The 14,997-nt window shown below is 55.2% G+C and overlaps 3 protein-coding genes across 3 annotated transcripts in view; 2 read left to right on the top strand and 1 right to left on the bottom strand.

The window, feature by feature from the left end:
- Positions 1-1,240: 1,240 nt before the first annotated feature.
- ZBTB39 (zinc finger and BTB domain containing 39) lies at positions 1,241-5,643 on the top strand. The gene has a single exon (XM_009334165.1). It carries the CDS (start codon positions 1,241-1,243, stop codon positions 3,377-3,379), a length of 2,139 nt encoding a protein of 712 aa, XP_009332440.1. The 3' UTR covers positions 3,380-5,643.
- Positions 5,644-7,753: 2,110 nt separating this feature from the next.
- NACA (nascent polypeptide-associated complex alpha subunit) overlaps positions 7,754-14,997 on the top strand; it is a 30,723-nt gene continuing 23,479 nt past the window's right edge. The window contains exon 1 of the mRNA XM_009334174.1: positions 7,754-7,758. The gene's annotated coding sequence lies outside the window, so the exon portion shown is untranslated. The remainder of the gene's footprint in view (positions 7,759-14,997) is intronic.
- GPR182 (G protein-coupled receptor 182) lies at positions 10,991-13,427 on the bottom strand. The gene is made up of 2 exons (XM_009334166.1): positions 13,368-13,427; positions 10,991-12,107 (listed from the first exon to the last, which is right to left on the bottom strand). Exon 2 carries the CDS (start codon positions 12,097-12,099, stop codon positions 11,005-11,007), a length of 1,095 nt encoding a protein of 364 aa, XP_009332441.1. The 5' UTR covers positions 12,100-12,107; positions 13,368-13,427; the 3' UTR covers positions 10,991-11,004.

A 14,997-nucleotide genomic window follows, 5' to 3' on the forward strand; every position in this document is an offset into this window, starting at 1 on the left:
CAGGGATCCCCACGCTGCAGGAATTGCCCATGTCCAGGCATTTTCTGTGCTGGTGAGCGGTTTCCCCTCCAGAGCCTTCCTCGGCCATCCTCATCCTCCTCGTCCCCCCCAGCTGTGAGCGGTGTTTCCCCACTGCCTTCTCGGGCAGGGGCCATCCCTGCCTCCATCCCTCAGCATCCCAGGGGAGGACAGCCTGTCCTCGGCTCCTTTTTGCCTTTCCCTGGAGCTGGGGCAGAAGGCAGCCCAGTCCCCTTCCGTCTCCTGCAAACTCCCGCTCTCTCTGCTGGCTTCTGGGGTCGTTGTTCTCTATCACAGGGAGAAAAAGGCAGGGCATTAGGGATAGCGCTCCCGGGTAAGTTCGTCGAGTCCCCGGGTGTCCTGAGAGCTGGCTGAGCACGTGTGAATGGGACTGGGTGACAAAGGCAGTGGGACAAGCTGGAAGGATGAGCTCAGGTGGGAATTGCTGGTGACATGGGCCAGGTGTCTAGGGGCAGCCTGGGAATACTGCACAAACCGCCTGGCTAAAAGAGCACTGAAAGGTGCTGCAAGTACCAGCGTAGCAGAGGAGAAATCCCCGGGGAACCGGAGAAGCTGGCGTGCAGGGGAGAATCCGAAATGAGGTCCCACCTGGAAACCAAAAGTTACCGTGTGGGTACGGGAGAAATCCGAAGCAAAGGTATGAAGCGGTGGTGGCTGGAGGAGACCCAGAGGTGAAGCCAACCAGCGTGTAGAGTCTGAATTTCAGCCCTCCAGGCAGGAGTGTTATCCGCGGCTTGGGGAGAGGGGGGGACGTCTGTGTAACAGGCACCAGCTGGGGCTCAGTTTCAGAACTGAGCGGAGCTGCGAGACAGAGGGACCTGTGTCCATGCCCAAATAGAATTGGGAACTTCAGGCTGTTGCTGGCAGAGTAAATGACTTTTTATTTTGTCTGTTTGTGTCTTTCACTTTGTGCGTCTTTCCATTCACTTCCCAAAGAGTCAGTCTTCGAAGTTACAAGTCAATCTCTATCTAAGCAGCTATGCTGCTGCTTCTCTGTTGCTTGTCAGGAAGGTGGAAAATTTGAGGTATGACTAGAGTGATGTCTCTTTGGTTGGTAAGATATTAAGATTTTTTGCATTTTCCTCTCTCTAGAGCCCCTTGCCCTGCCAGTTTCTGGATGCCAAGCACCTCCTGCTTACGCAGCTGATGAATGCGTGAAGAAGCAGCTGACCAGGATAGGGACTCTTAAGCAGCTGCTAAGATGGGCATGAGGATCAAGTTGCACAGCACCAATCACCCCAACAACCTGCTGAAGGAACTCAACAAGTGCAGGCTCTCTGAGACCATGTGCGACGTCACCATTTTGGTGGGCACCCGCTCCTTTGCTGCACATAAGGCTGTTCTGGCCTGTGCTGCAGGCTACTTCCAGAACCTCTTTCTGAACACGGGGCTGGATGCTGCTAGGACCTACGTAGTGGATTTCATCACGCCGGCCAACTTCGAGAAGATCCTCAGCTTTGTGTACACCTCAGAGCTCTTCACAGACCTAATCAATGTGGGCGTCATTTACGAGGTTGCAGAGCGGCTGGGCATGGAAGATCTGCTGAAGGCCTGCCATTCAACCTTCCCTGACTTGGAGAGCTCAGCCATCACAAAGCAACCCTCCCTGGCCATGAGTGAAGGTCGGTCAGGTCCTCTGAGTAGCACCTCCTCAGAGCAGAGCCATTCTTTGGGTGAAATCCGGAGTGGCGGGGAACATTTTGGCCCTGAACGGAATTACATCTTGCATGGGGAAGTGGCAGGCAGCTACAAAGAGGATGACAGGAATACCATGAGTGAAGCCAGCCAGACTCTTCCCCTGATGCATCCGCAGCAGCCTCCCAAGACAGAACAGGAATCGGATCAAGGGCAGTTCGTTCCTGCCGCGAGTATGGCGACGCAGCCCAGCCTGGGCAGTGTGAACATTGTTGTTCAAACCACTACAAGCTCCTGCCAGCAGTATAAGGTCCAGAGCAATGGCGACTACGGCAAAGGCGGCTTCTTTACCGCTGATCCTTCTCTGGACATCTCCACTGGGAGCAACTCCTGTCCCAGCAACAGTGACCACTCCAAAGAGCAAGGTTTTGGGCAGATGGATGAGCTTCAGCTGGAGGATTTGGGTGAGGACGAACTGCGTTTCGAAGATGCCAGTGAAGAGCTGGGCCCCTCAGAAGAAGTTATTGAGCTGAGTGATGACAGTGAAGAAGAGCTGGCCTTTGAGAACGACAGCCGGGATAGCAAGGCCATGCCCTGCCAGGTGTGCAAGAAGGTCCTGGAGCCCAACATCCAGCTGATCCGCCAGCATGCAAGAGATCACGTTGATCTGCTCACCGGGAACTGCAAGGTCTGTGAAACCCACTTCCAGGACCGGAACTCTAGGGTCACTCATGTTTTGTCCCACATCGGCATCTTTCTCTTCTCCTGCGACATGTGCGAGACCAAGTTCTTCACCCAGTGGCAGCTGACCCTCCACCGACGAGAAGGGGTCTTTGACAACAACATCATCGTCCACCCCAGCGACCCACTGCCGGGGAAGATCGCCATGTTTGGGGGAGGGCCTGGCTCAGAGCTGGCGTGTGCTGCCTGCGGGAAGCCTTTGGCCAAAGATTTCCACACCATCCGCAACCACATCCTGGACCACGTGAACTTGAAAAGCCAGATGTGCGGCGTGTGTGACCAGAGGCACCTCAGTCTCTGCAGCCTGATGTGGCACACCTTGTCTCACTTGGGGATCTCAGTCTTCTCCTGCTCTGTTTGTGCCAACAGCTTCGTGGATCGGCACCTCCTGGAGAAGCACTTGGCCGTTCACCAGAACATGGAGGAGGCTCTTTTCCGGTGCCACTTCTGTGGTCAGAGCTTCAAGCTGGAAGCAGCGTATCGTTACCACGTCAGCCAGCACAAGTGCGGGGGCAGCCTGGACATCCGACCCAGCTTTGGAGACCGTCTCCAGCAGCAGGGCCTGCAGAAGAGGAAGCTGTCGGAGGAGTTCCTGAGCGAAGACTTGGCGCTGCAAAACCAGCCAGGCAATAGCAAGTACAGTTGCAAGGTCTGTGGGAAGAGGTTTGCCCACACCAGTGAATTCAACTACCACCGGAGGATCCACACCGGAGAAAAGCCCTACCAGTGCAAGGTGTGCCACAAGTTCTTCCGCGGTCGCTCCACCATCAAGTGCCACCTGCGGACGCACTCGGGAGCCCTCATGTACCGCTGTACTGTGTGCGGGCATTACAGCTCCACGCTCAACCTCATGAGCAAGCACATAGGCGTGCACAAAGGCAGCCTCCCCCCGGACTTCACCATCGAACAGACTTTCATGTATATCATCCATTCCAAAGATGCGGAGAAAAACACAGACAGCTGATGGGGTGAGGCAGGGCAGGGCCAGCAAAGGAGCAAATACTAATTACAGAAGCTGTGGAAAAAATGTCATTTATTTTATTTAATGGTCAGGCATCATGGATGGAATCCTCCTTTTCTATTTTTTTTTTAAATTTTTTTTGGCCTTGCTAGGGCTTTTTAGATTGGTGGCATTGTACAAATTAACAGCACGTAAGCTACATCACTGTTTCCAAGAAGTCTGTCGTGTTTACTTACCTCTGGTCCTGTTAGAGGCCATCGAGTTCTGTGTTTTTAGCATTTCTCACTAGGTTTTGAATCTAGATTATTTTTTTTTAACCTTTTAGCCCACTTGACTAGGCTAACCCTCAGTTTGAGCTTGTCCACAAACTGATGCTGCTAAGATTTTTCACACCTGACCTCAGTAGAGAGGGACAGAGCCAGAGCAGGATGGTGCTGGACTCGAAGAAAAGGAAAAAAAAAGAAAGAAAAAAGGAAAAAAAGACTTGTTCTGGGCATCACCGGGGTTCTGCTGCTATTGCGAGGAGATAAGCAAAGTCCGTGGCACAGAATCAGCCTTGAAGTCGTTGCTCCGTTGCAGGGGAGATGAGCAAGCAGCGTGTGAGTGTGCACATGCAAATGAGGAGGGATACCTGGTGGTAAATGAATAGGAGGGTGATTGTCGCTCGCAAGGGCAGTTCCCAGGCAGTGCTACTGGTGTCCAGGAGCCCTGCCTGAGCAGGGAGCGTGGGTGGCTGTTTCTCTGCTGTGCCCGTGACATGCCGCTTGCTTGTGCCCCGAGACCCCATCTCTGAAGGTGGAGATGAAGGAGTGACACCACCTCTCTGAAGAGCCTGAGCAGCGGGGCGGCTGCGTGGAAGGGAAGAGGCAGATGCGTGAGCAAAGGGAGCTCTCAGAGGAGACGCTGGAGAGGGCAGGGAAAGCAGGTTCATGTCGTGGGGTCAACTGTTCCCTAGGAGGTATTTTGTGATGGCACGGTCACGCCTAACTTCTGCCAGCCTGCAGCTGGCCATCGAGAGCGTGCCAATGTCTCCTCAGCTCTCTTCTGCCGACAGCAGCCCTGCACGTTGTGCTTTGCCGGCATGGTGTGTCCCAGGGCTGCCAGTTGCTGGAAGCGCTGGATGCCAGAGCGCGGCATCGCTGCAGCTGCATGGATCCCAGCAGACAAGACGTGATGAAGCTGTTGCCTTAACTCCCAGGAAGGTACCTTTGAGGACTCTTCTCTCTGCTGAACGGATAGCCCCCTCCCGTGGCTGCCGCCGTGGATCACTGCATCCCATGATGCCAGTAGACATGTCTAGTGGCAAATGTGTGTTGCAAGATGTTGTTGGTGCGACGTAAGTTCGTTCATCTTTAGTCAAATCATGCTGTAACTTCAGCAGGCACCGGCTAGGGGCTGTGGCAGAGCAGCTCTGGGAGCTGGCAGCAATAGCAGCTGGTGAGAACCTCAGCTCAGCCTCTCCTGGATGCACGTCGGGTGCGGGCTGGGGACTCCTCGTCGCAGTGGGCTCTCCCGGCTGCGCTGGTGAGGTCAGCCCCTTGCCGGCAGTGTTTACACCAGGAAGGGTGGGGATCGGCTTTTTCCCATGTTATCCTGCTGTGGGGCAGAGGTGGAGAGGAACAAGTATTTCCGATGCCGCAGCATGAGTTATGACTGCTCTTAGGTAACTCATTCTACCTCACAAACAGGAAGCGCTCAGGGTTTTCAAGCCACAGTCGTAGTAAATTGGCTCCTGCGCTTCTGTAAAGATATGCTGTTACAAAACAAAACTAGTGATTTGCAAACCCTGTAAACTCATCCCACTTTCCCCTCCTTTTGAAGGGACAACCCGCGGCAGAGGAGCGGGGTGGGCTGGACGTGTGGTTGGTGAGCTAGGAATTCCTGGGGGCCGCTCCCCTCGCTCCGCTGTGGCCTTGGGCAAGTCACTTCACCTCTTTGCCTCAGTTTCCTCATCTGTAAAATGAGGGTGGTAACACTTGTGGTACCTACCTACCTCCCGGGGGTGCGGTGAAGATTGCTGGCTTGTACCTGCAAAGCGTGTGGGAGACGCAAAGCGCTTAGTGAATATTGATGTTTAGCGTCCTAGGGAAATGACAGCCTCCATCCTTTCCTGTTCTTTACCAGTCCCGGACCTGGCCAGGTCGGTTTACTCCTGTTACAGCCTTCCCCGTCGAAACCAAACTTCCCTTTAGCCCCGTCCCTGTCGCAGTCCTGTAAAGAAGCTCTGTAGCAATATAAGAAGTGGGGACGGCTCAGTGCCGCTGTGTCTGTGGAGGGGCTGGGGGAAGCGGCAGTGTGTGTGCTGAGGGGTAGCAGCTCTGTAATGTCCCCTGAGGTTTGCAGAGCACTTCTCCCCATCAGCTGGGAGAGGGAGCGGGAGGAGTTGACATCCCGGGGAGAGAGGGGTTGGAGGGTGCAGAGGTGTGCAGCTGCTGGAAGCCCCTGCCCTTCAGCTCCATCCATTCTTCGATCCCCCTGGTTTGCCCATAAAGCTGCGTTTCCACCGCGGCAGCTTCAGGTCCAGGTCCAGCTCCGCTGTGACGGGAGAAGAGGCAAGAGTCTGTGTCGAGCCGTGTCCCCGCCGGCAGTGCTGAGCCCTGGCTGGACCTAATGACTCTTCCCAGGCAGCTCCTTCATCCTGAGCGTGGGTCGTCCTCGGTCACCCCGTGGACCTGCAATACCCGAGGCTGATCCCGCTGCACGGAGGTGGGGTGGGAGGAACGGACCTTGCTGAGGAGGAACAAGAGGACAAGGCTGAGGATGAGGCTGTTGGGAGTTTGTGTCCTTTCCCCAATCCCTGTAATGTTGGCTGGGTTTGGGGCCAGCTGGCATCGCCCTGGGGAGTGTTAAACTGGATTTTTCCTGATTTTGGTGCCTGGAGCCTGTTTTCAGAGGAGAGGCACTGAAATGATCGCCGACCCGGGGGTTGTCCAGGCTGTGCCGTGTCTGCCACTGGAGCTCTGGTTTCCAAACTCCATTCTCATAGTGCCAGTCAGTTGCCAGGCTGTGGTCTGTGATCTCTAGCTGGTCTGCGGAGCCATGTTTAGCCTAGTGTTGTTAAGTCTAAAGGAAAAAAAATCATTTCAAGAATGCATTGCGCTCTAGGAAAGCGTGGGAGTTGACGGCGGTTCACTGGAGGCTCCTCTGAGGAGCTCTTTGAGTTACGGGGTTTCTTTGTTGTCCTGGTGGTGGCAAGATGGGCTGGTAGACAGGAACGGATGCGACCTGCTCTGCTCTGGAGATTGCAGTGAAGGATGTGAGGGAGGCAGACGAGGCTTGGGAGAGCCGAGTCCTTAAAGCCTTGAGACCCTCCTAAAATGTCCCAGAAGCTGTGATGAGCTTCTGGATGGGTTGGGGTGCTGCCGTGTGGTAGCATCTGCAGCCCCATATCTAGCTAAGCTGTGAAGCAAAAGCCTTTTGTGCACATAAACCAAAAAGAGAAGCTTTTACACTGAAACACTAATGGGCAAAGCAAGCCCACCCTTCTGAGCACAGGGATGGGAAAGCAAAAGCCCACCTCATTTTCTGCTGGTCGTTTTTGGGTGTGGGGATGGAGGGGAGCGCTTGGGTCCCTGGCATTTCTGTGTCTTGGATTCTTTCCTGTGTTATAATGAATTATTCCCACGTGAAACATGCTGAGATCAGCAGCAAGTCCCGTCTGCAGAGGGGATGGGGGGACAGATCTGGACCTGCAGCACTCCTGCACTGGGCTGGCCTCATGCCGCAGCTCCTCCTCAAAGGGATTGTCCCAAGAGGGGTCAGAGACCTGCATTCTCCCTCCCCTGGCAGGGTCCTGGGTGTCTCCAAGCCTGCGGCCAGCGCCAGAGCTCTGTCGTCCCCATCCCCTCAGCAGTGTGGCTGTCCCTGAGTCTGGCCAGCCTGGCTGGGAGCTCCAGCATTCCTCCAGAACGCTGTGTGGATGGAGCAAGTCCTGAGTCCCCTGCAGGCTGCGTTGCCCCAAGGAGCCATAGCTCCGACGCGGCTGTGTCATGGTAGAGTCACCCGGTGGTGGCGGGGGCTCCCGGACAGCAGCGCGGGGCTGTGCGTGTGCTGGGGGTGCAGCTGCGCACGGCTCTGCGTCGGAGGCCAAGCGCCGTTCGCAGTGGCGGGGAGCCAGGGTGGGAACCCCGTGCCTGGGTCCGTTCCTCACTCCACCGCTGACTTGTGGTGCAGCCTTTGTCAAGCCTGCTCGCCTCCTGGCCTCGCTTCCCCCCACCCCGTGAACGTGGGGGCGACACTTACCTACCTCGCCTGGGGCGGCTGTGAGGTTTAACTCGTGTTTGCAAAGTGCTTTGGGATCCTTGGGGTGCAACAGGGAAATGCAGAGGGGAAATACTTCGCCGTGAGCTGTGCTGGCGGTGTTTGCAGAGAGCAGCCGGGTCGTGGGTCCTCACGGGAAACCCTGACACAAAATCCCCCTCCAAAAGGCAGTGCTTCGAGACTGGTCTTACTCCAACTTCTAAACCGCAAAGTTCAGTTTTATTCTTCCCTTTCTCAAAGGATCCAGGTCTCAGAATAATTAAGCAGAAGTAAAAGAGTTGAATTGCTGTCTAACCTTTTCGTTAAGTTAATAGTAGGTACTGACCTCCTGATATTTAAGTGTTTACTATCTATTTGCTGTAAAGTTTTGTATATTTTGTAAACTTTCCCCCCAAATAGTAGATGTCTAAAATCGTTGTACATCGGGTTCTTTTATACTCCATTGTTCAGCACAAAGTGTGGTTTTTATTTAGAATAATAAAATGGAAAATGTTGACCTCTTGTACCTTGCTTCTTTATAAAACTTGTTTCTTTAAATGTGCAGATTGGCATTTCTGTCTCTTCAGGAGTGCCTGGGAAAGCACGTGAGCTTGTTCCTGGTATCCTGCTCCTGTGCTGTGCTCTGCAGGATTTGTGGCACGAGTCCAGGCAGCCGGGGCCTCTTCCTCACTGCCTTCTCCAGCACCCGGAGCAGCACAAGGAGAAGCGACTGGCATTTCTGCAGACTGCTTCCACAGCAGGTTGGGAGCAGAGCCCTCGTTAGAAACCATTTAGGAAATTCTCGGGGTTTGTGTTCCTTGATAAGCCCTTTCTGTGCTGCCGGTGCTGTGTTTCACCGAGACCTGGACCTTCGCAGGCTCGGAGCTGTTGGCTGGCAAGCCAGATCAGCGGGCAAACGCTGCTGGCATTTTCAAGAACCACTTTAGCTTTTCTCCAGCAGTGAGGCTTCCTTCTCATTTCGGGGTTGGGGCAACCCACTGGCTGGGCAATGCCGTCGGCCGGGGCTGCTGGTCTCGGTTGCCACTGGAGCTGCTCAGGCAGAGCTGCTCTGGGGAGAGCTTACCTGGTGGGACAGGACCAGTTCCCCATCACCAACTCGGTGACCAGCAGTGGGCACTGGAAATTCAAGCTGGGAGGGTGGTCCGAGGGTATATAGTCAGTAATTGCTAAAGGAGCCTGTGGCTGGGCCAGTTTACCCTTAAGGGGAGGTGAAGGCTTTAAAGGGAGGCTGAGGGACCCAGCTAAGGGACTTTCTGGGTTTCAAGCCCAGATCACTGCGTCGGGCTGTATGAGGGTTTATTTGAGGCCACTCAGGCCCTGAGGTCTATGAACAAAGTTGCAGATGCATTAGGAGAGTTAAAAAAACACAAGTTTAATAGGTCAACTACCAAGTTTTACATGTTTAAGTAACTTGAAATTGAATATGTTGCTGTCCTGGTTATGTCACACCTCAAGTGTCTTCTTATTGTGTACTTATCTTCCATGTCTTCATTGAAAATGGCAGGGTATCAGTAAAAGGAAGCCTTAGGGAAGATTCAGGATCAGAGCTGTGGGTCACGTCAGCATGAAGCTGCCTTCGCATTCACTGGCCAGTTTTGGGGCTGCTCGGCTTCGCTGCACGCGTTGTGCCCAGGAGGGTCACGGGGACAAAGGCACTGAGGTCCTGTGTCGGTGCAGATCCCGAAGGACAGCCTCTGCCCCGAGGGCTTACAGTCTAAGTGGCTCTACACACTCAAGTTGTGAAACTGTGTGTAAGTAACATAATTAAGGAAGAGGAACAGCCGTGAGTTGCTTCCCTCAACAGGGTGCTGTTGTGTCTGAGGGGACTAGCTTCTTCCCCAGCTGTAGTACAAAATATTTCTGTTTAAGACACAGATTTGGCTTTTTCTGTCAATGCTAGTTAGTATCCCTTGGTAGTGAGAAGGAACACCTCTGTGCACAAGGAGTCCTGAAGTACTTAGTGATTTACTCTGTCACAGGACCCCTGTAAATAGCAGAGCTGTTCCCAGCCAGTCCCGTGATAACTGTGCGCCCGTGTTAACCCCTGGTCGTGGGCTTCTCCTGCAGCCTGGGACATCCTGCTCCCCACCCACCGCTCTGTGCTGCAAGCATCCTGTCCCTAGATTTGCTTATGCTTTGCTTTTTTAAAAATGTCTTTCTTGAGCAGCTCAAGGCCTTTGGTAGATTTATGAACTCCCTTCCAGTGACTGTCGCTCTTCCACCTTCCCCTGCCAAGGGCTTGACCCGCAGCACGTGACTTAGCAGAATCCGGACAACAATGAACTTTCCCTGGATGCTCCAATTTCTTACACAGCCAAAGCCCAGCCCGCGCTTCAGCTCCGAAGGTTTCTACACGCATACGCGTTCCCATGGGGCGTGCTTCAGTGCGACTTTGATTGAAAGGGAGCACGCATGAAGGGCTGCCAGAGTCTGCCAGCGTTTAGAAACACACCCAGTGGCCTTAGAAACCTGCCAGGAGATGCTCTAAAGGAGGCTGGGTTTAAGGGGATGGGTCTCCTGCTGCAAAACACAAACTGGGAACCCTACCTCTGCTGACACCGGTCATGCTTGGAAGCAGCCGTGCCCAGTCAAACCCAGTTTTAACCATCGCTAATTTACTGCTGGGTTTGCAAATTTGCTCTCAACTAGTCGGTGATCTCGAATCATTCCTCCCCTCATTAAAGCTCAGGTCTGTATTGTGCTCAGCCCCTCAGGGTTGCGTTGCCTTCATTTCTGTAAAATCATGTTTGCGGGGCATGGGGAGAAGAGGTTTGTGTTTCAAAGGAATGAATTTCCTCTCTCCTGTTTGGTATGGCATCACGGCAGAAGGGCAGCATTCACCGGACACCTCTGCAGCGCGGCGTATCCGGAGCACGTGTAAGTGAAAGTTGGGGCCTGCAGAAAAACTTGTGGTGAAGAGAAAGGATCGTGTGCCCCCAGCCCCGTGGCTCGGGGTGGGTGGGTAGGGGGGTCAGGTCCTAGGGCCAGATTTGTGTTCAGACTTCGGAGCAGGCAGAGTAATGCACTTTATTACTGCAAGTGTTTCTTTTGGAAAACAGGAAATACCTCTTTCTCGTATTCTTTCTTTAGCTAAATAGATCTGATACAGCAGCACATCAGAGGCAAGATGTCTGTAGCTCCCCGCACCACCTCATTTCACATTTGGCACCCTGCCCTGCCTTCAGAGCACAGGAGGTGGCCAGCCAAGAAATGTTGTTTAAAAGCAAAGTGTCTGCTTATCACCAGGAAAAACAATCTTACTGACCTCAGCAATAACGAAAACATCCCTGTGTTATCAACACTCTTTTGGTCACAAATCCAAAACATAGCCCCACTTGCCAGTGATGAGTGGGAGAGTCCGATCCCCCTTAATTGGGAGGGTTGTTGTCCTTTGCGATGACTATGGAGTGCTGCGTGGTGGAGGAGGAATTGTCTGCGCCCTTCTGGCTGCCTTGGTCTTTGGGGATGTACTTAACCACGGCGGAGATGAGCTTGCTGCGGAAGTTTTTGCTTAGGAAGTTGTAGAGGATTGGGTTAATCACGCAGTGGAGCAGGGTGAAGCAGTCTATGATGTCATAGAAGAAGTAGAGGAAGTGGGCAAAGGTGCAGTGGAGGATGATGTGGTTGCCGTCGAGGGTGAGCAGTGTGAGCATGATGTGGAAGGGCAGCCAGCTGATGAGGAACACGACGATATAGGCATAGATGAGCAGACAGTGCTTCCTGCTCTCCGGCTTGGTGCGCTTGATGAACCTGGCCGTCAAGATGTTGAAAACAGTGATGATGGGAAAGGGGATGAGGAACCCAATGGTGGTGGTGGCCAAGCTGACTGCCAGCGCCCACTCGTCATAGGTCTCGAAGGGGGCCATGAAGATGCAGATGGGCTCTCCGGTATTGACCAGCTGCATGTGAGCAACCTCCAGGAATGGGATCACTGCTGCCAAGACCCAACTGCAGGCGCAGATGATGCGGCGTGCACGGTGCTGGTGCTTACGCCAGAAGAGGGAGGAGCTGGTCAGGGACACATAACGATCCACACTCAGGCAGGTGAGGAAGAAGATGCTGGCGTACATATTGGCAAAGTAGAAGTAGTGCGTGAAGCGGCAGAGGAAGCTGCCCCAGAGCCAGGTGTAATCCAGCATCACCTCCAGCATCCAGATGGGCAGTGAGAGCAGCACTCCGAGGTCAGCAATGGCCATGTTGATGATGTAGAGGTTGACCAAGCTCTTGTTGCCCCGTGTCTGCCAGTTGACCCAGATGACAAGGAGGTTCTCCACCAAGCCCACCACGAAGATGACCAGGTAAAGGATGAAGAGGATCACCCGCTTGATGTTCTCATCCAGGCTGAACTCGCAGAAGGTGTAGGTGTAGTTCAGGAGGTGGAAGAGCTCGGACCAGTTGTGGTAGTCCCCGTACTCATTCAGGAGAGTGTGCGTCTCGGTGGGGGCAGTGGTCGCCTCAGCCATCCTGGTAGCTGCAAGGAAAGGGAAAGCACCGAGTTGTGGCTCAGTGGCTACACTGAGCCAGACAGCTTGGAAATACAGAGAAACAGCCAATCTCTCCTGTCAGAGCTCAGTCTTCGCGGGAGGGTCTGGAAGTACCCATCTGCTTTTTTTTTTTAATCCAGTTTTTATTCCTATGGTGAATTCCTACATCAGCCCTCAGAAGATGCTGTATCCACATTGGACGATAACCTCACGCCCCAGGCGAAATGCAAGCCACAAACCCCAGCCACCTGTTCACCAACACATGCTCCCAGGTGGTGGTTGTCCCTGTCCCACAGCCCGGTCAGCTGGGGCCAGGGACCAGGGCCAAGCAGTGCTAGGGACCGATGGAGGAGAGGGATGAAGGACAGGTGAGAGCACCCACAAAGCTCCGAGGCTCGGCAACATCAGTCACTGCAGAAACGGAGCTGATGACCCAGGAGTGCAGCGACCTTTGGGCGGGAGCCCCCCTGCCAAGGCTCATGCTGTCCCCCCAACACCTCTGGAGCTGAGGTCTGGCCACCACGGAGCCTGTGGGAATCCTGACCCCAGCTCTGCCGCTCTGCCCTTGCATGCAGCAACTGGCTGTGAGGCGTCCAGGATGCGGGCAGGCACCCGGACCGTTAAATGCGCCAGCGACCACGTCTGCTCGATTCCGATCCAGCAGGAAAGCCCCTGTCCCCCACCCGAGCCCTTGGTGTGTGGTCGCCTTATAAACCTAGCCGGCCGCCCTCACTCTGCTCGTCTCGCAGCTGCATTGCTGGGAGCTTTCAGGACTTCCAAGTAGGTGACAAAATTATAAACTTAAGGGAAATGCAGTTGACCTTAACATCCTTTTATTGCCCCAAGTGTGAGAGCTCCGATCCCAGCTGCATCCGCACGGCGAAGATGCTGTGGACCCCATTCAGCCTCGTGCCGCTGGAAGAGCTCGCAAGACCAGCCGTTCCCCCGGGAAAGCCGGAGGAGCGTGCAGTGCTGCTGGGGCATTTCCGTGGCACTTGGAGCCCAGCGAGCCGGTGAGCATCGCAGCCAGGCGTCCCCTGCAAAAGCGTCAGCCCTGCGGCAAACAGCTATCACCCGCCTGCTCTCGAAACCATGGAGGAGAGAAGAGCGAGCCCCCAGGGCTGGAGCCCCCACCCCGTCTCTGAGGCTCCTTGACCTCCCGCCCTCGCCAAGCTGCAGGTCCTGAGAGAAGCTGGTGGGAGAGGGGACAGACCGACGCAGGCGGGGAGGGAGAGGCATTGGCTCACCTGTGGCAGAGCCGAAGGCTGCGTGGAGGGGCTGCTCAGGGAGCGTGGCAATCCTCTCGGCTCGGTGGCTCATGCACCTCTGGGAGAGCAGAGCCGCAGCGGCGCAGAGCTCGGGGTGGGCTTGTTGGCTGCTTCCCGGCAGGAAATGACCGTCGTGGTCTGACATCCTGAGACAGCCCAGCGCCGATGACATTTGACTCGGTTTCCAGCCCCAGGGCTCGGCTCCCATTTGATTTTGCTGCGGGGCTGGGAATGGGCATGGGGAGGCCTGGGGCAGGTGTCGGTGTCGAAGCTGCAGGTGCTCAAGGATGGAGTGGGGCTCCTCGGGGCTCCTCCGGGCAGGTCCTCTCTGCCATCACTCCCGCAGGACCCGGCTGCTGTGGCCCCACTGGTCTCAGGGGCTGGATCCTGCCCGGGTCCTACTGCGACTGTGGACAGGAGGGGAAAATGCATCCTATGGGATAGACCCAGCTGAGCCAGGTCCTCCCCCGGCTCTGGGAGTCCCAAGGGGTTCGGGTGAGTTAAGGCAAATGTGCCATTGCCTGTCCCTGACGCTCATGCGATGCCGGGGTGAGCTCAGGGTTTTCCTTGGGAAAAAAGGCCAAAAGCTGAACATCTCTGCCAGCTCAGCACTGCCTGTTACTCCGAGCTGTCGCAGGAGTTGACGGCAGATGGCTATCGCCACAGAAACACCTCTGGCCGGGCAGCAATTAATCATTGAGCTGTGATTGCCTCGCACTTTTGCAGGGGAAGGGAGTGGGCTTGAGCCTTGCCCTGGCACTGGGGAGGGGGCTGATAGGCAGAAAATTTTGCATCAAGCTGCAAGTCCTGCAAAACAATTGCAGGAAATCTCCTTTTCGAGTGCAGACAAGACTTTGTGATCAACAATCGGCTCGGAAGGAAGGCACGGCCGGAGCGGGGAAGCACGAGGGCACTGATAAGTCGGGTCTCACAACAACAAGCCTGGTGCCGGTGACGCCGTGCGCAGGTACCCAGCCCCAGCAGGACCGAGGCCCCAGGTTGCAAACAGGAACTCAGCGGCTTTGTGCTCGCCCCGAGCACGATGGGGCGCGTTTTGGCTCGGTTGTGGGACGGGGGCCACGGGGGGGGTCACAAAGGGCCACGCCGCCGCCTGATGGATGGGGGGACTTTGCCTCCCCTGGGAGGCAGGGATGCCATTCTGTTTCCATTTAACAGGTCAGGAAATTTCCACATTGAACTCTCGGGTCGAGAATGACCTGGGTGCTGCAAATCTTTGCTGTCAAGATTTGCACAGGGGCTGCCGATCCTAGAGGGGACGGTGAGGACCGGGAGCTGGTTGCATTTCCAAGCCAGCCAAGTCGTGGTGAGTGGGGCAGGTGGCTCAGCCCCTTCTCCCCATCCCTGCCACGATGCTTGGGGCACCCCGAGGCTGTCGGCACCCAAACGTGTGCCCAGGAGCCCCCAGCCTCCCTAAGGGTCCGGTTCCCCACTTTGTCTGGAGACAAATGGGGAAAGGACGTTTCCTCTCCAGAAAGCAGCTGCTTCGATCTGAGCAGGTCCTTCGGAGCCTGGTGGATCAGGGGTCGGATGGACAGCACACAGGAAGGTGAAGAGGAGAGGCTGATAATGGCAGCCTGTGGGGCTGGCC

The sequence above is a fragment of the Pygoscelis adeliae genome, unplaced genomic scaffold, assembly GCF_000699105.1.
Source record: "Pygoscelis adeliae isolate BGI_AS28 unplaced genomic scaffold, ASM69910v1 Scaffold591, whole genome shotgun sequence".
Taxonomy (NCBI): domain Eukaryota; kingdom Metazoa; phylum Chordata; class Aves; order Sphenisciformes; family Spheniscidae; genus Pygoscelis; species Pygoscelis adeliae.